Genomic DNA, 25571 nt, shown 5'->3' with positions numbered 1-25571 from the left:
GTTAAATGCTTCTCATATTAGTGACTGTAGATTTGGTATTATTATTAGAAATTACTGAGTGGAAGAGTAATGTAATGGTTATGGTGTATTTCCTCAAAGTGGTATCATATGATGTAATTTTATACAAGCATTTATTGATATTTTAAGAAAAATAATTCTGTTTAAATTCCATGATTCAGAAATCTTAGAATTTTCACTCCGGCTTTGTGATTTTCAATGAGCTTCCATGGTATAAATGTTAAATATGTTATAAAACGGCCCTTAGCTGGCCATTGACTTGACCTCTATATGTATAAATAATTCTTCCTGAAGCAGCTGACATTTAAAGTATTATATTTCTGTTGTTTGTAATTCTTCCTCCTTGGTTTTAACAATGTTAATTTTTTAAGTCAACAATGGAAACTCCTGAAAGATTGAATTACATTGGCCTATCCAGCCAGCAGTTACATAGGGATATAATTAACTTGCTGTCCTTTCTTTCCCCCTCCTCTTTGGTTTTGTTTTTTTGTTTTGTGGTAGTCTGACCCTTGGTTATCATTGCAGAACTATGGAGGTGCAATGAGACCCCCACTGAATGCTTTAGGTGGCCCGGGGATGCCTGGAATGAACATGTAAGCACAATAATATAATCTTAAAATGTTTCCAAAAATTGTTATTTCATTGTTAAAGTAACATTTGGGATACATGAGACAAGGAGGACATGTTTTAATAAGTTACCTGCTTTGATAACTAGTAATTGCAATTAAAAAAAGTAAACCCACAGCAATCTCTTTCTTTGGTGTGCATCTCTTATAGGCACCTTTGCTCTCCCTAAGAGTCTGTACAAATATTCAGTTTCTTTCACAGGTCAGAGTTCAAATGCTGGGAATATTTTGTTAGCATACTCATTTGACATATTCTTGTATGTATTGCTTTCTTAGCAGTCACATGGTTTACATGACCAGAGCAACTAATGGTTTTTGTCTTAAATAATAATTTTAGCAAAGTAAAAACTCTGCCTAGAACTATTTATGAAAAAGGACATACTTGAAAGAAGAACTGTGAATGATTCTCTCTGTTGCTGTTTTGATTTCCATAGCTACATTTATTTCCACACTAAACAGATAGAAGAGTATTAGAGATATGAGTGTAGGGTTTCACCGTTTCTATGTACTTCGGGGATCATCAGATGGTGAAAGTGTCTGTAGTCTGAGTTCAGTTAAGCTGTGCTGATTTATTGCAGGCATGGATTTAATCATGGGAATGTAACATGCTTCTTATACCTGTAGACAACCCCTCTTTCTAAGTGTCTAGAAAAATTTCACATGTAAAATTACTGTATCTGGAGTAGACTAGATTTAGGATGAAGAATTTAGCATAGTAAGTGGCCCAACATGAGCAATCTTCACTTCAGAGAAATCTTTTACTTACCTAGAGTTATTTACATGATTAACAAGCCTGGGGAGGAAAAATAAGGTGCTCCATATATTATTTAGATTTCTTTCTCAAAAGATGCACGGATTTTAAGGAGCTGGTTTACATAACATAACACAAACCACAGATTATCAAGCTATTCCTGTATCCTACCTCTGTATCCCTACCTCTACTGAAGTTAGTACATTTTTTTCATTACCAACATTTAGCAGACCCTGACATGGTCGCAGAAGGCAGCATGGTGTTCCAACCATCAAGAGAATCAAATGATTTTACAACTCAAAGCAGAGACCATGTTCTTTCCTTATTCCTTCTACACCTTTGTCTTTCAAGAATGAGTTTTCAGCAGATTGACAGAGAGGACACAGTGCTTGTTATTGTGATGTCATAGATACCCATTTTTACAGAAAACATAAATGGGAGGTGCTCATTTTCATAGCCAGTAGAGTTACCAACCTGAACAAATAAAAGAGGTATTGAGATAGGTAACACCCTCAAAAAATACCTAATCCAACCTATTCTTAATTTCCTCAGATTTGCAGATACACCTTGAATTCATGAATCAAATAAATGTAAAGTATCATAGACATCATATATTTAACTCTAGACAATTCTAGGAACCTTCCCAAGGGTATGCATTTCTCCTCCTTCTCCTTCTCCTTCTCCTTCTCCTTCTCCTTCTCCTTCTCCTTCTCCTTCTCCTTCTCCTTCTCCTTCTCCTTCTCCTTCTCCTTCTCCTTCTCCTTCTCCTTCTCCTTCTCCTTCTCCTTCTCCTTCTCCTTCTCCTTCTCCTTCTCCTTCTCCTTCTCCTTCTCCTTCTCCTTCTCCTTCTCCTTCTCCTTCTCCTTCTCCTTCTCCTTCTCCTTCTCCTTCTCCTTCTCCTTCTCCTCCTCCTCCTCCTTCTCCTTCTCCTCCTTCTCCTTCTCCTTCTTCCTCCTTCTTTTTTAATAAACTGGAGGTAGAGAAGAATTTTGCATATTTGGAAATTCAGTGTGAGTATAATAGAAGCACTACAGAGATTGTCCTAAGGAGCAGATTATAAGAAAAGCAGCTTTCCCAAATAAAATGTTGCAGAAGTATAACTGAGGACTGATAAGATATTTTGAGACTATTTTTCCATATAAATGAGAGTTTACATAGGAACAATAAGAAAACAGGTTCCTGGAAAAAAGAATTCCTAGTCTGCCAGGAAAAGGAGAGATGGGCTGAAATGCTAACATTTCCATATCGTAGCATTTCACAATCATTTCAGTCCATGTTGAGCCAGTAAGCATACAGAGATCATGGTCTTTTTATTCAGTGAAGTGGGAAGAGTACATTTTCCTTTCAGCTTGTTTGTACTCTTGAAGTGGACACCATGAATTGGAGTGAGATTCGTGACCTTTGATACAATCTTCTGAGAGGAACAAAGACTTTACTCCAGCTCAGATAAAAAGCAGTTCCATTACTTCCTGCCTGCCTATGTGAATAATTTTTATACTATCAAGCTAATTTCATTTTTTCCCTCTGTCAAATGGATCTACTGATCAAAAGTTGTATTTCCATGACATCAGGTTTTTTTCTAACTGCAGAGCTGCTGCTATCAATGTTTTCCTTACCAAGATCTTAGTGAAGACAACTTGTCTGTTCCAATTCCAGCATTCAGAGTTGAGCAGGGCAGCCAAGGATAACCTGTGGGCAATGGCAGTAGCTGGACCCAGCCCTGTTGAATGTGTATTTGGATTTTCCCTTGCAATTTATCTAAAGCATAGGGCTAAGAAATAACAGTCTAAATAATTTAGTGCACTTAGAATTCTAAGAAACAAGATTACTGTAGATAAAGCTATTGCCTGGTAGTAAGATATATTTGTCTTTACATAGCCATACTTTTTTCTTACTTGAAAAATTTTCAGTGCTCCAGTCAATGATTTTTGGATTATACTCTACAAAAGCATTTGCCATTTAAAGCCTAGCTTTTTTTCTTCTTGGAAAGCAGAAAAGGAAGTTGTTTTGGTTAAGAACAGAATACCTGCCAATTACAATTTAATCTTTATTTGAATGAAAAAGTGTTCTTTATTGTCAAAAACAGTAACAGCTAGCTTGAGAGCTCGTAGGCAATATTTCAGTCCAGGAGCATACACTCCCCAAATAAAGTACTGCTGAAGAATTGATTACTTTGTCATCCCTAATGCCTATCAGATTACTGTTTGAAACAGCTGAAACATACCCTATGTTCTTACACAAAATAATATTATTTTAGCTCTTAAGTTTTTTAAGTTGCTGTTTGGCGTAGCCATTTTTGGTAAGATTTTATTTCTTTGTGGAAAAAAATGCTGTCTTTCAAACAAAATTGAAGATTTCAGGGAGCAGAGTTACGTTTCAATGGCAGTTTTTAGTAGCCTGTGTGACCTGTGGTGCTGTCTCAAGTGCTAAGAATATCTCAGTCATGCCTGGGAAGAAAAAGAAAAAAAGGCAATTTGGTTTTTTCATTTAATGTACATTTACAAACTTGCATCTAGATGTTCAATTCCTTGATTGCATTCATAATAATGTTTTATGACACTGTTGGTGCTTCCAAAATATACTATTAATAAAGGTCAAAAGAAAACCTCCTTGCATTGCACAGGAAAAAAATCCTGCAGGTAGCTTTTGTGTGTGTGTGATGTGTTTTATAAGATAACAGCATGTGGCTCCACAAAACCCATACGGCTTTCCAGCAGAATCTGCTACAGTGTTTACTAAGTCTATACTTAGAGCTGTCTGTGGCATTCAGTAAATCTGCACATTCCAATAGCTTTTTAGATGAAAAGGTGAGCTTTCCAGTCTCCTAAACTTCCATGTTGCTGTGGCTTAACCCAGTCATGTGTCTGTATCTCAGAGTAATCTGCAGTCTCGTCACAGCTATTTTCTGTTTGATGCTTTTTGCCAGATATATTTGTGTTACTTAATGTCACACTTTGGGGGGTGAAAATAGACTTCTTACAAGGTTTCCTGATTTCTCTGAAAAAGAGGATTCAACAAATCATGCAGCTTACATAGAAAAACAAAACAAACCAAGACATTTTGGAAAGAACAACCACAAAAAATCATTGAAAAAAGAGCACCTAATGTTCCTCCTTGTAATCATTAGCAAAGGAGAAATTTCTGAGTTTGTGACCTGAGGATCATGAGAACTGTGAGTCACTTGCCTTGCTTTGCCACCTCTCCTCTCAATGAATAAGGCAAAAAAGAACCTCACCTATAGTCACTGTTTTCCAAACTTTCTTAAATAATGTCAGTGGGAATAAATTATCAGCTGATTTGTTTCAGTTGATAGTTTTAGCCAATTTCTTCATAGTTTCATCAATAATGTAATTTAAAATAAAAAAGGTTCAATATTAAATCTCTCAGGCAACATATCTATTTAATAGGTTTTTAGTTTTTCAAGACTTCAAAATGGATAGAAGACTTCCTCAACTCATTAATAAATCCTTCTTTCTTCTCTGTATTTAACTCACTCTCCCCTGTCTGGTGAGATGTTGCTTTTCTAAAGCTAATGAGGCCAAAATGCCATTTTATATGCAAAAGTTTTGTCATCTGCTGTGCCTCTCAGTTGTCAAGGCCTTCTAGAAGTGATTTTGTCTTTATTTATAAATAGCCAAGAGTTCTTAATTGTCCCCAAAATAATTACGGTTATTGAGATGTCAGGACTGTAAACATGGAGATTTTAGCTCCCATATGGCTTACTTCCCTCGGGACTGTTAAAAGACAAAGCCTAAAAACCAAGCTTTTTTTCTGAGCTCAGCTAAGAGTGGGAACCTTAAAATAACAGCAGGAGTTGAGAAAAAAACATGATCAAATTGTATATTTTTTCTTTTCTGCCTTTCCCCATTACTTTCTCTTTTTAGCTACACCTCGGATGTCAGACCTTAATACTAGCCAGGTCTTCTTTCTGTGAGAACAGTCTTGTCCCTCTTGCTTGGGAGCTGCCACTTAATCAAGTGTACACCACTTCCATTTGGGCCAAGTGTAATAAGAACATGTGAAAGGTTTTAAATTCCCATTTTGCCTCCTTCATGATAAATTTCATGTTTCTGTGCCTTCAGTGGGAATAATGTAGCCTTAGTCAAGTAGCAGACTTTTCAGATACATATCTAAATGTGTTTAAGGTGTGTGTGTAACCCATCATGTTTTCAATTTTTAATACAATGTTTTATTATTGTTATTATCATCACCATCAGATACAGGTTGTAGTAACATGTTTTCTGTGGGTTTTTCTTTTAAAAAGTATGTTTCCCCAAAACATTTGACAGGTACCAGCATTGCTTTCACTGGTGAAATCTTGCTATACCTGCAGAATGCTAGATTCATAATAAATGCATTCATCCTCAGTTCTTCAGGAAGGTATTTAATTACGTAAGCAAGAGTACTGTTCCTGTGCTTCCTCAAAACATTTTCAGGTTAGCAGAGTACGAGGATGAACACTCCTCATAAGAACTTAAATAATTTGGGAACTCTTTTATTTTACTCTTTATGAAACTGCTGTGCCACGTTGCATCATGCATCTATGTAACACGGAGTTGAATTTTCTATCAACAGGAGGAAAGCACTCGAGGAAACATGAATTTTCTATGTCTTTCAAATTGTTCCACTGAGAATATAAAAAGGGAATGTCTGTCACTTCCTAAATTTGCAAGTGTTTGTGACCATACAGAACTGTGTCATCTCCACTGTAGCCTCTGGCAGTGTGGCTGCTGAGGAAGGACTCTGACAGGTCCTGTCCTGAAAAGTACACAAGTACCAGAAATGAAGAGTCTTACATGTGAGGGGCAGGGTTGCAATAATAAATAAATTGCCTTTAATCAGCTCATAAACTGATTAAATGATGATGGTAGTGCAATGATGAGACTTCTGCTATGGCATTATATCTGAGTTGTGGTTTGTTATCCAATTTGATTTAAAAAAGGCTATCTGTCCTTACTCTGGAAACAGACTATTTTGATTTTCTTCCTCAAAACTGGTCAGGAAAATAGGATTGTTCTATGTCTTATCTGTCACCTTCTGTTACAGGGGTCCTGGGGGTGGTAGACCATGGCCAAATCCAACCAATGCCAATTCTGTAAGTAGTAAATATTTAAAATATATTAGATGTCATCTTAAACTTAGGGAGGTATTTCTCATTAATACACAAGGAAAGAAAAATCCTCTTCATTCAGCAAGGAGGATACTGCATGCTTTTTATTTTTCCCCATAACCCTAATATAGATCAGGTAGAATGAGAAGCAGATCTGAGCAGATAGCTCATTGACCTGCATATATCTTGCACTGCATCTTCACATCAGTTACAGCACTTCCAGAACACAAGGTTATTCTGGGGTACATTTGAAATACATTTTAGCATCCGTTAGTGCAACTTAGATGAGTTAGGTCAACGCTGTCTGGTCAGCAAGCTCTAGAGAAATCACAGCTTGTTAAGTTACAGCTTAATGTGTGGTCACATATTTTACATACTAAAAGCATGTTTGGTGCTCTTAACTAGTGAATATGGAGTCACAGAGCAATTGCTTGTGACACATCAGCAAATTTTAATGTTTTTTGTAAAAACTAGTGCACTCTATTGAATTTCATTGCAACAACCACAAAACAAGGTAGTCTAACAGCAGCTTGAAGGAAGAGGAAGTCAGTGAGGCAATCTCCTATGTCTGGTATGTCTTCAGAAAACACAAAGGTAAAGTTTTCATTCAGTGATCATTTATCATTAGTATAAAAACATGTCACTTTTTAACACAGGTAAGATGGGTCTGGCTTAACAGACTAACCTGATTCTCTCTGTTGTTCTCATTTAGTTTTTTCAGTTCTACTTAGGACAACTGGGGGAAAAAGGAGATGAAACTCTTTCTCAAATTTTGTTTTCTATGTACTCAACTAAAGTGGATGTTAGGGTATTTTTCATCTAGTAGCTGAAATATTTTAATTCTGTGAAATTAATTTAGAAGTCCAGTTACAGATGTACTTACAAAAATGAGTTGGCTGACAAGTCATCTACAGTCTTGTAAAAGACATCCCTGGATATCCTCTGTAACAAATATCAGAATTTGATTTATAATGAAAATAGAATTTGCTCCTTAAACAAAACAAAACAAAAAAAGCATAAGGCAAATAAATAAAATTGGTAACTTAGAATTGTAGAATCCTTGAAGTTGGAAAAGACCTCTAAGAGCATCAAGTCCAACTGTCAACCCAACACCACCATGCTCACTACACCATGTCCTGAAGCACTGTGTCTTTTAGAGGGAAAGATACAAAGGAGTTCCTTTTTCTTTTATGATCAAGATTTTAGACAAGAGTGAGTTATATAAGAACATAAAAATTCAGTCCCTGCTTGGGATGGCTTTGCATTCTTACTGACTTAAATGCCAGTATGTACTACTTAAGTTGTAAAGCTTATAAAGCATATAACATTAGTAATGTTATAGCTTCAGCTTTTACTATGGACCACAGAGTTTTACAGACCTTATTTTGGCTCCTGCAATAAGAATAACAATAAGAATTACTCTTGTAGTAGATGAAAGACCTGGGTTGGTATTAGATCTTGTAACCAAATATCTTTAAAAAGTGATGCCAGCTATTAAAAATGCATGCCTCACTCATTATTAAACAATGGAGAGCAGGTATCAGACCTCAGCCTACAGACATTTAAATGTCTAAATAATCTTTTTCACAATAATTTCATCAGAGTGCCTACGAGGACACAGTAATCTTAAACAGAAACATTTTTATTTGAAATATTGGGCATTAGATTTGATTTGTGCTTGTAGTGCTAGTTTTGAACCTGAATGTGTGTACAAGCTGTTGAAGACATGCTTGCTTTGACAAAATCAGCATTTTCCCATAGTCCTTAACCATGTCTTTGATATAAATTAAACAAATAACTGTTAACCTACAGCTGTACATAAATATATGTATGGACTCCATCTCACTGCAGTGGAAATTACTGTTTTGTTTCTGTTGAAATTGCAGATACCTTATTCTTCAGCATCTCCTGGGAACTATGTAGTAAGTACACTTGTGTGTGTGTTTGCTTATTAGAATAGATGTTACATTTTATTTAGGAAAAGAAATAGCTGTCCAGATGTTAAGAAGAACCCTTGTGTATTGGTTGAGAACCGAACATCTGATCTGCACTTAGTTTTTTTTTTCTGCCATCTCTGGTGCATATGTTGATGTTCATTACTGGAGTCATTATCAGTCTGGTCAAAATTGCCCTGAGTGCTGTTTTATTTCAGCCAACATTTATATAACAACACAACTTACTGTCTTTCAATAATAAAGGACAAAAAAAACCCAAACCACAAACAACCCAGCTTTCTTGGTAACATGATATCATGTATGCATTTATGAGCTACTTCCGAAAGTAAAAGCACTGGGAGAGTCAGAACAAGCTTTTATCTCCTCAAGGATATACAAAAGCATTTTAAGGGAAATTTTTATTCATTTAATTGCTTTCTAAAGACTTGAGAACTCCTTTTTTGTTTGGTTGGTTTGTGTTCTCCATAGTCTGTTATGTCTTAATTTCACAGGTGGTGTGTTTAATTTATTATGGATTAGTTGGTGTCATTGGTTTTTTAGTTTGTACTTTAGAATTAAATAGTTAATTTTTAATATTTTGGGTTTTTTTAAATGCAAAACACAAAATGCTAACTCCCTCTCTGGAGTTTAACAAACAGCCTTTACCTATCAACAGACTGGTTTTTGTTGGCGTGTATACTGCTTGTTTTTATCTCTATCCCAAGAAATTAACTTTGTTTATCCTTTTAGGCCCTTTATTGTTGTTGTTACTGCTGTACATGGATTATTTGTACTTTCAATGTACCCAGCTAAGGGATATTTTTCTATGTGTTTTTATCACATGCTTAGTACTGGTGTCACAGTGTAATGAGGGAGAGTTATATATATATATGTGTGTCTATATATATGTATATATGCATGCATATATATATATATATATGTCTATGTCTAAGATTCCAAATTTCTATTGGTTGGGCAGGTTTCAGTAGACTTCTCTTTTGATATTTCATGTTTTGTCACCTACAATTAGAAAACCACAGAGCACTAGCTTCAAACAGCATAAAACCTGAATCTGTTTTAGAATGTGGAAATCTCTGGTTCTTCACCATAAGGACAATATGCCAGTAGTGATTTTCATGCTTGTGCTGCTTATAGGTTTCTCTTACTTGTAGTCTTACTAAGAGACATGATCCTGAAGAGCTAAAGCCAAAGGATGAGTTCTAAGATTATCTTACTTTGTTTAGACAAAAATCAATTTATTTTGTCCTGTGTTTAGACAATCAGCTGTGAAAAAGGTTATGTCTCTCTTAAGTGTCCATAACTCTGGTACTCATTTAGCCACAGTTAGTGGAAATAGTCCAGATCTGTTGGGAAGAGGCTTTCTGGTTTTGCCCTAGACACTAGTGCTCAGTTATTGTTGCAGATTTTGAAGACTTTTGGAGAATATTTTACTTCATATTCTAATTTTTGTGAGAAGTCCTGAGAAAGCAGAAAAGAAGGTGCTACAGGGAATTACATCTTAAAAAGCAAACGTAAGGAAAATGCAATTTGTAGTAGCAGACTCTATGGCTGTACCAGGTCAGCTAGCATATACTATTTGAACAAAAGAGGGTTTCACCATATTTCATATAGACAGAGGAAGAGAAAGAGTCACTCTTTCAGAGACAATGATGAGGTTGGTGCTGGAATGTTACTTCTAATTGGCAGTGTTGAAGGGAAATCAAGAGATAGGCAAAGATGCAAGAATGAAACAAACAAAAGATTGACGTATTGGAGAAAATGCCTGAGGCTCTGTGAACTCCAGCTGTGCTACTGGAAAATGTTGCTGCCTGTTTCCTTGTCCTCACTCTTCTGCTGAAGGTTGCAAGTCCTTCAGGTCTGCTGCTGAAATTCCTTGAATTAGTGACCCTGTTTATCCAAAACAGCTGAGGTTGATTGAAGCATTTGAAGACCATGGTCCTTGTTGAAGCATTTTATCTGACCCAAAATATGTGGAGGGACACACAGAGGGAGCTCCAAGTGGAGCTGAGGCTGCCACTACCGGAGGATAGTGGTGGAGCAGCAGAGGTGGGCCAAGAGTTGAAATCTTCTGCAAGTATAAATGCTTGCACAGTGCATGTGTTATCTGATGCCTGCTTCAGAAAGGCTCACCACATTTTGGAAAAGGAATGCATGAACTCCAGCCATACAAAGGTCAGTAGCTTCCAAGAGAGCTAGCATTTGGGAGAGTTGAAGTCTGGAGAGCTCTGAAACCAGCTGTTACACCAAAGGATGTATGATCAGGAGCCTCATGCTTGATCTGGTTAGTTTATCAGAGAGTTTTTGAGACGTCCATTACTTAATGCATTCTCAAAGTGAAAATAGTTGATACCAAGAAGCTTTCTAAGAGAAGGAAGTGTACAAGCAATGAGAGTAAATACAAACTTAAAATCTGATGCAAAAGTTAGTAGTGAAGATAAGAAACTTTTCTAACTAATGAGTAATTTTTACACTTTTTTATGTGATGCTAAAAATACAGAAAAATCTAAAAAACTCCAGTGAGCCTAGTACACAGATATATGGATAAAGTCAGTCTGTAATGCTTACAGTCATTTATATAATCCAAAGGTCACTTTGAATTTGGAGTCTGTAGCTCTGCAGCAGCAGTGGTGGAATTTCTGGGCTGCACAGGCCTTTCAAACAGTTTGGGCAAGCCTGATTCCAACAGACTAACTTCTGATTCACTTGTAATTTGGGAAGAGAAAAAAAAGCTATGTGGTAGTATGAAAATGAACTTTTGACTGTGCCTTGATTTTTATAAGCTGATCCATGGGTTTCATGGTGGAGCAAGCCTTTGTTCTTAGCATGATTTACAAACAGTAGTTGGTGACCTTGCTTAGGTCACAAGCAAGGGGAAGTGCAAGATGAAGAGCTGCTAGGTGGGTGTTACACATAAGGGCATAGTGGTATATGTATATTGACTGACTGCAGGGATGTGCTGCTGCTTCTGGGTGGAAGATTTCTGTTTCATTTACAATGACTGTGGATGTATCCCTCTGGAAGTATTTCACTTGTACAAACCTACTGAGGAGTGCTACCAGTCAGGAAGCCAATACATTGCAGAGTTTGTCTGAAAATAGTGTTTGCTCCCGTATCATTGCTAAATGATATGTTCAGTAGGCCATGGAGAAACAGTGTCTGTGTTTTTTAGATCCAAAACTTCTCTGCCTGCTTCCAAAATACCTCAATGAATTACAGGAAATCTCAGCAGTGGCCTTGTAAGCAGAAAGGAACAACAGAACCTCTATATTCAGTGCCACTGAAAAAATACTCTGGGGCAGCAAAGCTGCTATTTTAAAATAAACAAAAGAGATAAAAATACAATAGTCATGTGGCAATTAAAATATTCATCTGTTTCTAGCAATCTGTGTATTGTTTGCTATGGAAAAGTCAATGCTTACTGACTTTCATTGATGCAGACAGTAGGAAGCCAGAAGTTGCAGTTCTGTTCTTCCTAAACAATTGGTATGTTTAGAATAAAAGTGCTGGATAAATTCTTAACCTTAAGAAAAAGTGTTTAACAACCAGAGCAGTTTGTGTGCAGTTCCTAGGCATGAACAGATTTGTAACACAGAAATAACTGAAAAAGAAAATAAATGTTCCATGATTCATGAGGTTTTGTCGTTGTTGTTTTTAATCTTTGATTTAGCAGTCTAGGCAAATTATATGACTGTGCCCAGCATTATCCTGACCTTTTAAATCTATTTGTCATTAATTTGGGAAGAACTGTTTTTTTTATAAAAATTTAGGATATTCTACAAACAGGATAAGATGCCTATGGCATCGAGATAAAAAGTCTACCTGAAAAAGAAAGCTTTCTTAACATAATTAGGCTCTTCTGTCGCCATAGGACATCCCCTTGTTTTGTGCTTAGCAAACATTGTTTACTGTGAATAAAAGAGAAATAGCAGCTGAAAAAACAGTGGTAATAAAAGTAGGTTCAAGGAATTAAATATAATTGTCTCAGGCCCTGCTCCAAGCATTTCTCTTGTCTGACTCACAGCATGACACAGAGTTAGTGACTAATGGATATTCTTGGGTCTGTATACCTCCATGCATCAGAAGTCTGTGCCAGAGCTTGCTGACCAATTGCCTTGTCTGAATCAGTGATGAGCTCTTTTGCTATGTTATCAAAAAATGTGCTCACCAGAGTAACTCATGATATTCATGGTGCTTTGTTTTGTTATTTGTACTGTGTTCATTTTTCATTGTGGTGTGTTTTTTTCCTTTGATGCTAACTGACATTTTCTACTTTCTCTAGGGTCCTCCAGGAGGTGGAGGCCCACCAGGAACACCCATCATGCCTAGTCCTGCAGGTATTGAAATCACTTGGAAATAATAAAAGACAATTATAAGTGATGTTAAGAAGCACAGAAATTATTTTTTAGTGTCTGATTTTCATAAGGAATCAGATGATGATAAATTACTAGGTTTATACTTGCTGTATCAGGCTTTTTCCTGTGCTTGCACTCTCTCTTCCTGCTATGTGCAGAGATAGGAAGCATTTTGTCTCTACAGTTAAGAGCAATCCATTTCTCTGGCTTATGTGCCCATCTTTTCTTGCACAATTTCAGTAACAGCACATTAAATGATAGGAGGCACAGGCTTTATTTTCTTTTGTTAGTGTTCTCCAGGACAATTCCACTAGTTTGGAAATAGGAGATCTCAGAATCTGGAGAAACTCCATGTGGTATCCTTTGGGTAAGACCTGATCAACATCATGCAGCAATGTCATCTGACTGACAGAAAGTCATGTGGACAGGTTGCTAGCCTCTCTCTTTCAGTGGAAGAGCAAGGCTCCAGTGGAGTCATTATCATGTCATACCAGTGATCTGTTCCCAGAACTTCAAGTTCCCCACTTTTACCCCAGGTAACATGGTCTGTGTCTTGCAACTTGGATCACATGGAGACCTTAGCTGCGTGCAAAAGATTGGCCACATTCCTACTAAGATTTGAGGAAATGAGAATGGGAGGATTCAACATGGCTACCTTCTCTAGGCTTAAAGAGGTTCAACTAGATGTGTTTCCTTCCACTGATGTCCTTCAAAGACTGTAATACAAAAGTGGAACTGCAGGATGTTGTGCTCTCCCACAGACATAATCAGAAATCTGCTAAAATGAAGCTCATTATGTTTTTTGTAACCCAGTATTCAATAGCTACTCCTTTCAGCAAATATCTGCCTTTGAAACTCACTTTCACCAGCTAAGAGGGACCCATTCACCTCAGTTCCAGCATCCTCAGTCCTTATGTCCTGAAACATGTTCTTGCTGTACTCTACAGCACAAGAGGGTAGGGAAGTTTCCTAGCTGACCATGAAAACTTACACCAATGTAAGATCTTCATTAAATACAATTCTGAAGTTTTGGAAAAAAAACCCCAGCAAACAACCTAAGATAAAACATAGGGCTTCCTTATTAATGTAATTAGTGAAAAAGATAATTAGTGCAAGATGGCATTTAAAAGTTAGAGTCTTTTTTAATACAAACCAAAGGTATGGACAGCCTGCACTTTAAAAATAGTCAGCACTGCTGTTATGGCACATGTTGGGCTGTCTGTGTGCAGCTCAAGTGAAGGTTCTGCTGGCAGTTGTTCCCATTTTCAGTTAGAGACTCAAAGATGTTCTGAGGCTTTGTTTTCCAAAGGATGAAAACATACAGAAATTGGACACCTGAGAGTTTTGCAAAGGTGTTTACTTGCCTGTGTGAACCAGCTCCAAGGGTTCCTGTGTACCAACCATCCTGTATGTGTTTTCACATGAGCAAGCATAACATGGGGAGAGCCAGTTTTACAGAAGGATCTGCTGGTTTGCCTACCTTACTGAATGTTAAAACTGACTTGTTATATGCTAATTTCACTTTGCTAACTTTAGGCTGAAAGCTTTTGCTGCCCCTATTCCTTAAACAGCATATTTTAGTATTCTAGCAGTAGACAGTGCTGTGTATGCAATGGAATTGTTTATTTATCAATTGATGCTTAGAAAACTGTATCAGGAAGATTAAGGAACAGACAAAAATCTTGATCTTAACTTCCCAGTGTACCTACAAATCCATTCTTGCAGGAGGTCAGGCCACATTCTCAGTTCCATCATGTTCCAGTGGCAGTGATTTTCTTGCTTTCACTGCTTCTGACTCAGAAGTCTCCCATTACCTTGTCTTGGAAAAGGAATTCATAGCTCAGCAGTGGGTTTTGTGTGTTTTATTAACCTCAAAACTCTGGTTCAAAGAGGCAGAACGGCCTTTTGGAGGATCTCTGTACAGAGGACGAAGCTATTCTTTATTCTGTTTGCAGATGCTATAGAGGTATTGATTCTCGAAAGCTGCCTGTTTTTTTTTAAATCATACTGTCCCCTTAGGGATGTATTTAGACTTTTCTTTGGCTATTCTCCTCCTAATAAACCTTTTCATTACATGGCCTATGTCCTGTCAAGTTCCCTTGGGAAAGGTTTTTGCCTGATTTGTCTACTCTCTGCTGCATTTTTTGCATTCTCTTTCATACTAACATTGATGAAACGCGTCAAGACTTTCATGTGTGTTAGCAGCGAGGATAAGCTGGAGATCAGACTGAATCATTTATGTCTACTAATGATTCTTAGGCTTTGGTTTCTTAAGTTCAGCCCAGAAGAGTTATCTGGATTGACTCGTGGATTTCAACTCTGGTGGTGCTCCACCAGGAAGTTCATGTGCATTGACTGAAGGGAAAGAGCTGAGATGCAATACAGCTGTGTTAATATTCTGGGAGAATTTATTAGCTTAACAACCATGCTGTGCAAGGATGCTTTTGCTGAGTTTGAACTCAGGTGTTTTTTTGAAGCATTGCACCACACTGTAGCATGAGGATACATCAGCTAAAGCTGTCCTTACAGTTAGTATCTTTGCACAATGTTCCACTCAACAGTTAGGTACATCCAAAATCAAATTGACTGACAGGGATGAGGAAAAAAAATAATTATGTGGTATACTAATTTGCCATCTGTATAATGAGAACCTATTTATCATTTATTACAGATGAAAAACAACTACAGGAAGTATTCTGTTTTATAGAGAATATTGAAGATCAGTGAAGTAATTTGGAACTCCAGGAAAAAGGGTTTATGGAATTAAATAATTACAGATACTTGGTGATTTATAAACCTTTTAACAGTCATGCATAAAACTGGAGACTAGAAGTAGTCACTTAGGGACCATCGCAATTATTTCTTTCCATAGCTCTGTTGTATGGTAGCAATAGATAGAAAGGGAATGAACTCTTCCATTATATTGCCACTGTGTATCGGTGATTCAGGCACAGAAATAATACGAACAAAATGACAGGAAACGTATTAGGTGGGTAGTTTTATTTAAAGGTATATATTAGCACTTAAAGTAATCTTTTATTACAGATTCAACCAACTCTGGAGACAACATGTACACTTTAATGAATGCAGTACCACCTGGACCCAACAGACCTAATGTAAATATGAACCTAGTTACATATTTCTCTGAATTCCACAGCCTTTTATTAATCCAAACTCTACATTGCCATCACATATCATTAACTCTTAAGTTTTTCATTTTTATGGGTAACACTTAAGTTGCTTTCCTCCCACCACGTGCTTTTTAATGTTGCCCAAATCAGTCATGCTAACACATGGAAAATAATGATTGGAACATATTCATCTACATGGAAAAGACCTTAAAAGCTTCTGCATGTGAATCATGGGGACAACTTGGTTTATCACACAGCAGTGGAACTTTGTTCTGTGTGATAGGGTGTCATCCTAGGAGCTGCCACTAAGCATTAGTTCCTGCAGCATTCAAAATCTTTGTATATAAAAGTATCTGTCCTTAAAAGAGGAGGAGAAAATTGCTGAAAGTGACCCAGTACTATGTTGCCCTGCCATTCTGTAAAAAAATCATCAGATTAACACCTCTGAGAAGAAACAAACTTCCTATTGATATAAATGAAACCTATTGATTTAAGTGTTTGCCTAATGAGCTAGTTAACTTTTGAACATTTTTGCTTAAATTTCAGCAGATAAAAATCTGAATTCTTGGAAAGAACTTGTTTCTTCTCTGATCCTCCTCTATGCCTGTAGTATTATTTGCATATCTGCTTACAACCGTGTGGGGTTTTTTTAATGACAATTCATATCACAGGCCAGTAGAACTTAAAAATATAAATATGTAGATACTGCTAAACCATTATGCAGTGAATGTTATAATTTTTTCTGTAATGTTAATGGCTTTAAGATTTGGAGAGGCCTATATTTAAGGTTAATGGCTGAAACTGTTCAGAAACTGCTCCTGCTGTAGAGGCCAGTATGGAAGAAGTGGAGCTTGCGAGCTGTTAATGAGTCACTCAGTGAAAAGACCTGTGAAGTTCCTTCTAACTTCAGTGGCAGCAGAGCTAGGTCACCACTAGCAGAGTCATACACAATGTGCTAAAGTAAATAACAAATTATTCCTAAGTTAAACTCCAGTCTACAGAGGTGAGAGTTTCCAAAAATCACAAAGGTAGCACTGGAAAAAGTGAACAAAACCAATTGATGTTTTTTCAGTCTCTTCTCATGAAAGAGTTTCACTTTCCTTAGGTTTTTCAAGCTGGGATTGTCCATTTTTCCTTCATATTTTTTTTTTCTCTTTTGAGAAGTACTTTCTTCTTACTAGATTGTCTATAAAAAATGTTCAGTGATGCTATTTTTAAATGTTTGATCCTTTTGTAGTTTCCCATGGGGCCAGGGTCGGATGGACCTATGAGTGGACTGGGTGGAATGGATTCACATCATATGAATGGATCATTAGGTAATGATAGTGACTGTTAAAAACATTGTGTGTTTCTAATGACTGGTGCCATTTTCTGTAATAAGTTCCCTCTTCCCATCTTTTTTAAACCAAAAAAAGATGTATATGCATCAAAAAACAGCATTAAAATACTTTTTAAGCATATGAGACATATGGCATACATCATGCACCTCTGGAAGAAAAATACCATGTAAGAAGAGTGTAGTTCTAATCCAGTTAATGAAAACCAGTCTAAAAACATGCCATCACAGTAGTGTAAAGGTGAAGACTTAAGACCTATTTTTATTTACCTCTCTTCCTCTTTGGAAGCGTTGGGAAGGTGTCATTGTTGCATGCTGGTACACGTTCTTAGTAATTACCTGTAAGTAATTTATTACATATTTTGATGTATGCATTAAGCTGGTTTTATTCCAAAATCTTGATATGCTCATTTGTTCTATACTTAGCCATATGTCTGTTAAGTGTGTTATTAATACATCCCCATTAACATCTTCAGAGCAGTGCTGATTTGAATGCACGCAAAAGAAGATGAATTCTTGTCGATGCATGCAGAGGGAGAAGGAGTAGTGTAATGCTTGTCTTTGGGCACTTTTTGAAGGGCTTGTCTGTAGTGGAGAACCTTTACATAACTGCAAAAATACACTGCTTCATCTCATGACTGTCCTGATAAGTCTTCACTTCTACTCTTTTCTGAAAGCATTGCAGACACTTGAAAAGTGTCTGTTTAAGACACTGTTTAAGACATTTAAGAAACAAGCCACAGCTAAATAAACTGCTTTTATACCTTCCTCTTCCATACCCTCAAGTAAATAAATACCTTTGTTTTATTTCTGCTTATGCCCTAACATCAGGGCAGTAGCTGGGAATGCAGTTCTTGTGCTGTATTCAGAATGTTGGTCATGCAGACAATGCAGGGGGAATCGTGGGCTGCAAAAACTTAAGATGTCTTTGTTCTTCTATATCTTGGCCCATCATCAAGGTTCTCTTTTACATTTGGAAGCTGGCCTGTTGCCACAAGGAGCACCAGCAACAATGCAAAGTAGTTCAAGCAAGCTGGATACAGGTCAGGCAGGCAGAAGTGAAGCTGTCAGTGTTCCCTTTGTTTATATCCTCAAAGAAAAGCACCATCACCTTCCCAGCACTGGTGCAAATCAACCTAAACACTATGCCATTTAAGTCACAGAATCACAGAAAACATCTACTTGGAAGAGTCCTCAAAGATCAACCAGTCCAACCCTTAACCCAGCACTGAAGGGTCAACACTAAACCATGTCCCAGGTCCACATGCTGCTTGAACACACCCAGTGACAATGATTCCACCACTGCCCTGGGTAGACCATTCCAATGTCTGATAATCCTCTCTATGAAGAAATATTTACCAATATCCAGCCTGAACATCCCCTGGTGCAGCTTGAAACTATTTCCTCTGGTCCTGTTACTTGACACCAAGGCAAAGAGGCTGCATCCTCCTCACTCCAACCTCTCTTCAGGTAGTTGTAGACAGCAATGAGGCCTCCCCTCAGCCTGCTCTTCTCCAGACTGAACAACACCGGCTCCCTCAGATGCTCCTCACAGGTCATGTGCTCCAGGCCCTTCAGTGTCTCTCACTGCCCTTCTCTGGACATACTCCAGCAACTCAATGTCCCTCTTGTAGTGAGGGATGCAAAACTGGACACAATACTTGAGGTGTGACCTCACCAGTGCTGAGTACAGGGGGATGATCACCTCCCTGTTGCTGATGGCCACTGTGTGTCTAATATAAGCCAGGATGCCGTTGGCTTTGTTGGCCACCTGTGCACACTGCTGACTCCTGTTCAGTCAACTGTCAACCAAAATCCCCAGGTCCCTCTCTGAGTTGCAGCTTTCCAGCCTCACATCCCCAAGCCTGTAGCTTACCATGAGATTGTTGTGACCCAGGTGCACAGATGAGCAGAATCCAACAGTATGAGATTTAACACATCCAAGTGCCAGGCTCTGCACATTGGCCACAACAACCCCAGGCAGTGCTACAGGCTGGGGTCAGAGTGGCTGGAGAGTGGCCAGGCAGAGAGGGACCTGGGGGTACTGGTCTGAACATGAGCCTGCAGTGTGCCCGGGTGGCCAAGAAGGCCAATGGCATCCTGGCCTGCATCAGACACAGTGTGGCCAGCAGGAGCAGGGAGGGAGGTCATTCTGCCCCTATACACTGCACTGGTTAGGCCGCACCTTGAGTCCTGTGTCCAGTTCTGGGCCCCTCAGTTTAGGAAAGATGTTGACTTGCTGGAAGGTGTCCAGAGAAGGGCAACAAAGTTGGTGTGGGGTTTGGAACACAAGCCCTATGAGGAGAGACTGAGGGAGCTGGGGTTGCTTAGCCTGGAGAAGAGGAGACTCAGGAGAGACCTTCTTGCTCTCTACAACTACCTTAAGGGAGCCTGTAGACAGGCGGATGTTGGTCTCTTCTCCCAGGCACACAGCACCAGAACAAGAGGACACAGTCTCAACTGTGCTAGGGGAGGTTCAGACTAGATGTTAGGAGGAAATTCTACACAGAGAGAGTGATTGCCCATTGGAATGGGCTCCCCAGGGAGGTGGTGGAGTCACCATCATTGGAGGTGTTTAGGAGGAGACTGGATGGGGTGCTTGGTGCCATGGTTTAGTTGATTGGGTGGCGTTGGATGATTGGTTGGACACGATGATCTTGAAGTTCTCTTCCAACCTGGTCTACTCTATTCTACCCTATTCTACTTCTATTCTATTCTATTCTATTCTATTCTACTCTATTCTATTCTATTCTACTCTATTCTTTTCTATTCTATTCTACTCTATTCTATTCTATTCTTCGCTTGGCTTTGTTAAACTTCATACAATCAACCTTGGCTCATCCATCTAACCTGTTCAGATGCCGTACCCTCCAGCAGATCAACACAGCCACCCAGCTTGGTGTCATCTGCAAACTTACTGAGGGTGCATTCAATCCCCTCATCCAAATTGTTGATAAAGATATTAAAGAGAACATGCCCCAGTACTGAACCTTCAGGGACTTTGCTAGTGACTGGGAACCAGCCAGACTTTAACTCCTTTCACCACCACTCTTTGGGCCTGGCCATCCAGCCCGTTTTTAATCCAGTGCAGCATGCACTTAACTAAGCCTTGTCCTGTAACTTTCTGAAGGAAAATGCTGTCCATACTACTATGGGAGGTGGACATCTCGTAGCTGAAAGGTTGGGAGGCTGTGAGACAGGAATTATATAAGACAAAGGGAGAAATTTGCAGAGGCTGTGACAAGATGGCAAAAAAACTAAGCCGTCAAACCTCATTTAGCAGAACAATTAAAATTCAACAGTAGGCATCTATCTCCTAATAGAATTACCTTCTTTTCTAGGAAAGCATGTCCCTGAAATTCCTAGATTACTTTCCTTAAGGACACCTTGTGATTTTTCAGCCTTTCTTTACATATTGCAGTCCAAAAATGGATTGTTGCTTTAATTAATAATGATGCACATTACAGCCAAATAAATTTAAAACTGTGTAAAAGCTAATCACATCTTCTTCTGTCACTTTCTATAGCCTCAGCATTACTTTTTAACTAAAAAAAAGTTGAAACAGTTATGGAAGGATTTTACACATACCTAGCATTTGGTTAGTTACTTTCTCCACTGAAAGTGCTGAAGTTCTTAGTCAATTAATGATGACTGCTTTTTAGTGGTAACTTCATATCTGAACTGGAACCTGAGTTCTTTGAGGACCAGGGGGCAGGGAGAGATTTGCTGTATTCATTTCCATGCTGCAGTGGGCAGCTTTGTCTTATAGTCAGATGGATAAATTCAAGGTCTCTCTTGAGCATCTAAAACTTCCTTGATTACAAACCTTCTATCGGGTATCTTTTGTAGCTGCAATGTTTAGCAAGAAATCTTTTCTTGATTTCCACCAGATTTATCCTTTGGTCCATGACAAAATAACCCCATAGCACTTAGGTATCTGATGAGAAGCCTTATTTAGCCAGGCTAAGCAGAGTAAGCTGTTTTAACCTCCTCCCACATCTCATTTTCTTAATTGTTTTCCTCTGATAATTCTTCTGGTTCTGTATTTAGTACTCTTGCAGAATTTATTTTTCCTGAAAATGGGTTACTGGAATTGTTTACTGTCTGAAGATCCTAAAAATTCTTTTATTGATACAGGCATCCTAAAGTTGGATTTCCTTTATTCTTGGCATTGCCTGAGAGCTATAACATGTGAAAAATTCTTTTCAATATTCTTGCACTCATTATATTTGATTTTATTTGGTTTCTGTTACTCTGATCCTCAGGATCATCTGCTTTCTTCTGAAGGATACTGTTGTCATCAGTATTTGTACTGCATTGAAAGCTGATGTCATTTCAGTCAATTTCAATGGCAGGCTTCTGCTTCCATCAGCAAAAGACATTGATGAAACCCTCCCAGATGACCATACTAATAACAGTGGTCTTTTTTCCTCCGGGGTATATCAACTTCTACTACTTATCCATGATTTTGATTGTTTTCTTCTCAGGCTGGAGCACTATTTCCCCTAGGTGGATATACCCCAAATTAATTGTATTACCTGTGTCTGCTATGCCTAAGAGGACAAGGAGGTGGGACATAGGGTTTCTTGGGTTGTGCTGAGCTGTTCCACCCTGAAAGGATTCTGTCCAAATAACTGATGCAGATCAGAAGTCTGTCCTTCGTTCTCCTCTCTTATTTTGCACTGAATGTGTACACAGAGAAAGGACTAACTTTATTCAATGCTGCTGACTGTAAACGTTTACTGAGACACATGGGAAAGGAAGTGAGATGGCACATTGATGGCTATGCTTTAAAGTATTGCTGCTGCACTATATATTTACTATGAAAAGGAAACCTTAGATTAACTTCAGCTCAGAACTAACTGAATAATTGTCTTATTTTCATTTAAAGGCTCAGGAGACATGGACAGTATTTCCAAAGTGAGTATGTTACTTGGGATTTTTAGAATGTTTCACTCTAAACATGTTTTCTTGGTCTTTATTGTGAAGCTTTTATCTATGTCTACATTTTCTGCTTGTCAACTTTTTGGGAGGCTATGCAGACAGACTTAAGTTTCAATTGAAAATAAAAAAAATAATATATAAATCAATAGGAGTAGTAGACTTTATAAGTCTACTAAATTGATAACATAGTCTACTACTAAGTAGACTTATTTCCTACTGCATAATAATGTCTGTTAATGAATGATTAATTATATCCAGTTCATAATCTGATCATGTCACAGTTTTTCACACTGTTAAGATAAATGAATATAGTTCTAATAATCAATCCTAGTTAAATGTAAATTTGGGAAAATGTCATTAGGATGTTACGTTTATGCACTACTTGATTGCTTTTGCCACCTCTGTAGGCAGTGTTAATACCTTAATCATTAGTATAATTTCCTAAAAGCTAGATGAAGAAGCACTATTTTGATATCACAACCATTAAATAGTTGGAAATTAATGTGAGTTTCACCTGCAGGGGTTTTACATCTACAAAAATAATATTGTACTTGAATCCATCACTTCTTCCACAAAAATAAAACTCCTGCATATGTGATCATCACTAATTTAGGCATTAATGAGCTTATTTGTTACTGGCAAAGTAGCATAAATCTGTCCCCTGCAAAACTAAGGAAACTGTTTTGTACTCAGCATTTTCACATCTAACTGACTGAAACTAATAAATACATTGCTACCACAGTCTCCCTGCACTTTCGTACTTGTGATCTATAAATACAGAAACTGATGAAAAGGTTGTTTCAGTTGAAACTTTATCATTCATTTGTTTGTAGCTAAATTATTTAAGATCTTCCAAGAAAGGAGCATGGGTTTGTTTTGAGCTTATCACCCGCTGCTGTACCGTGATGCTGTCACTGGATCTCTCCCTGTGCCGACTTTGCCATTTTAAATCTAAGAATGAACTGCACATGCTCCAGTCACGATAAATACCTCACTGTAGGTCTGTTCTCAGGAGCTGTGATGAGTTGCCAGTATGTAGGGAACAAAACACTGAGCTAAATTCCTGTGGATTATACGCAGAAGCTTGTAGTATGACTTCGTAGAGAATACACTTCCAGGTGTTTAGAAGGCAGGGATCATTCTTCACTTAATCATAGATATTTATATATACAAATAGGAGGAAGAGGAGGACCCTATACAGTTTCACAGATTGTGGTCTTCTGGTGGCATGGTATGGGAGAAGGGTAGCTTGTAAAATATGCTTAGCTTATCCTTCCCAGAAAGGAGGACCTTGGCAATATGTGTCCAAGGCCACTGCTGCTCCTGTGAGGAAGCAGTGTCTATAGCAATCCTATGTTTTTGTACATTTTTAAGATGTATGGCATATTCAGTCTCTGCAAAGAGTGAAATGATCTTTTTGCCTTAGTTATGCTGTACCTTTACATACAGCGATGGTTGAGGTTGGGTGAGGCCTTGAGCAGTGTGGTCTAGCAGAAGGTGTCCCTGCCCTTAGCAGGGAGGTTGGAACTTGATGATCTTTAAGGTTCCTTCCAACTCCAACCATTCTGTGATTCAGTAAAAGCCTCCAATGAGATAACAAGCTTACAGTACTTTAAAAAAAAAATCAATGTCCACATTTATTCTTCAGTATTTTTATTGAAAACCACAGCATTTTTTAAGGAAAAACCCCCAGACATTTCTATTAGTTTGTCACAAGATTGTTTTTTAAAGCCTGTATTCAACTCACTGGTATTGAGTATCAGCATATCTGCTAATACAAGTATCAAGAGCTCTGAAAACTTCAATGGAAGTATTCACCTGGAAATCTTGTAATTCATTAACCTTAATGAATAACTCACAGAAATCACATTCAGTGCCTCTCTTTTTCAAATAACTAAAAGAAAAGTGTTGCTAAATTTGGAAGTAACCGAGTTGTCCTGTTACACCATTATGTCTACTTCTGAATAGCAGTGCCCAGTATGCAGCCTTCATTGATAGCAGTAAAAGCGTGTGGGTAGCATTGGTAATTTCAGGCAGGTAGTAGTATGTAATGCTTTTGGAACTTGAAAGGAAAGTTCTGCCTGCAAGGAACAGCACATTTCTGGGTCTGTTGCATGCAAAACTATTATGTGGCTGCCTTCCAATTTTGTACAGTTACCAGGATTGTTCTTGCTGAGGCTCCCTGCATACATCACTGGCTAGCCTTGCAGTTGGGCTTTTTCACAAGTAAAACTGCCAGTGACAGAAATTCTTCACTGAATTTAACATAGTTTGGAGGGGTGGGGGTGGGTGGGTGATGCTCAAGTTACAGGTTAGGACTTCAGTGGAGCAAAACACATGTTGGAGGAGCAGATTATCAATTCTCAGGAGATACAAAAAATTAATCCAGTCTTGGTGGAATCAGAACAGCTCAGAAAACTCAGAGCGACATTTTCTAGAGATTTTAATTTAGTTGGCTGAATAGCAAAACGTTTTTGTGAAGTAGATTGAGATGTGATAAATAAATGAACTGAAATGATGCATATTAAATAAACATTAATAATGACCAGTGTTTCTTGCAGTGCCCATAGAGTTTGTGCAGGCATCAAAGACATACTTGCTTTATCAAAACACAGCTTGTGCCACGGTGTAAGACCCCATATTGGCCATACAAGCAGCCCAGGAGAGTTGCTATAAAAGTGTTTATGTCAGGAACTGGACCCTTTGGGACTGTAGCAATTGCAGAATTTCAAAGTTTTGTGCTACACAGAGCAAGATGAAATAGGGGTAAATCCCCTAGGAATTAAAAAAGTGTGGGAGCCTCATATAAAATAAATGTGACAAGGCCTTTAGTAGGGTTTACATTTTCTGGTCTTAGAGTTTAAGGCCAGAAGGGACTGACAGGATTGTGTAGTAAGACCTCCTGCATAACACAGGCAACAAGACTTCCCTGAATTACTTCCTGATGAAGGTACAGTAGCTGTAGTTGAACTAAAGCAATAGTTTTCAACCTTTTTCAAGTTGTGAATCCCTGAATATTTGCTATACTAACTCGCTGAACAGCAAACTTCATTGTCTGGTGTTAATCAATTACTTAGGCTTCTTAGTTATCTTTGGTGGACATGTTGCTGTGTGATTTCTGGAAATGTGAGAACCACAGTTCCAGAAGCAGTGAATAAAGCTTAAGAGACAAAGCAGAGGTTTTTTGACCCAACTCTTTCGGACGTGCATAAAAAAGGTACACTTCCATGTAATTAATTTTAGATTTAATCTACAGCTGAAAACAAATGCATCAAACTGAACCCATATACATACTTGACCATTCATACTGAGAATGGTGATCTTCCTTCAGAGGAATATAATGAAAGC

General features: G+C 38.0%; 1 protein-coding gene across 5 annotated transcripts in view; it reads left to right on the top strand.

The window, feature by feature from the left end:
* Positions 1 to 25571, top strand: part of SSBP2 (single stranded DNA binding protein 2) — a 208509-nt gene that overhangs the window by 177822 nt on the left and 5116 nt on the right. For 3 of the 5 annotated variants that reach the window (XR_008463100.1, XM_054178191.1, XM_054178189.1), the window contains 7 exons: positions 520 to 611; positions 6442 to 6490; positions 8392 to 8427; positions 12740 to 12794; positions 15858 to 15928; positions 17181 to 17259; positions 22171 to 22199. Coding sequence is in view for 4 of the 5 variants with exons in the window: in XM_054178191.1 (XP_054034166.1) it covers positions 520 to 611; positions 6442 to 6490; positions 8392 to 8427; positions 12740 to 12794; positions 15858 to 15928; positions 17181 to 17259; positions 22171 to 22199 (411 nt within the window). In the remaining variant the exon portion in view is untranslated. The remainder of the gene's footprint in view (positions 1 to 519; positions 612 to 6441; positions 6491 to 8391; positions 8428 to 12739; positions 12795 to 15857; positions 15929 to 17180; positions 17260 to 22170; positions 22200 to 25571) is intronic. The other 2 variants (XM_054178192.1, XM_054178190.1) reach the window with 1 other exon arrangement.

This window comes from Dryobates pubescens, chromosome Z (genome assembly GCF_014839835.1).
Source record: "Dryobates pubescens isolate bDryPub1 chromosome Z, bDryPub1.pri, whole genome shotgun sequence".
NCBI lineage: Eukaryota > Metazoa > Chordata > Aves > Piciformes > Picidae > Dryobates > Dryobates pubescens.
Note: the sequence above shows the minus strand (reverse complement) of the source record. Positions and strands in the feature narration are given on the sequence as shown.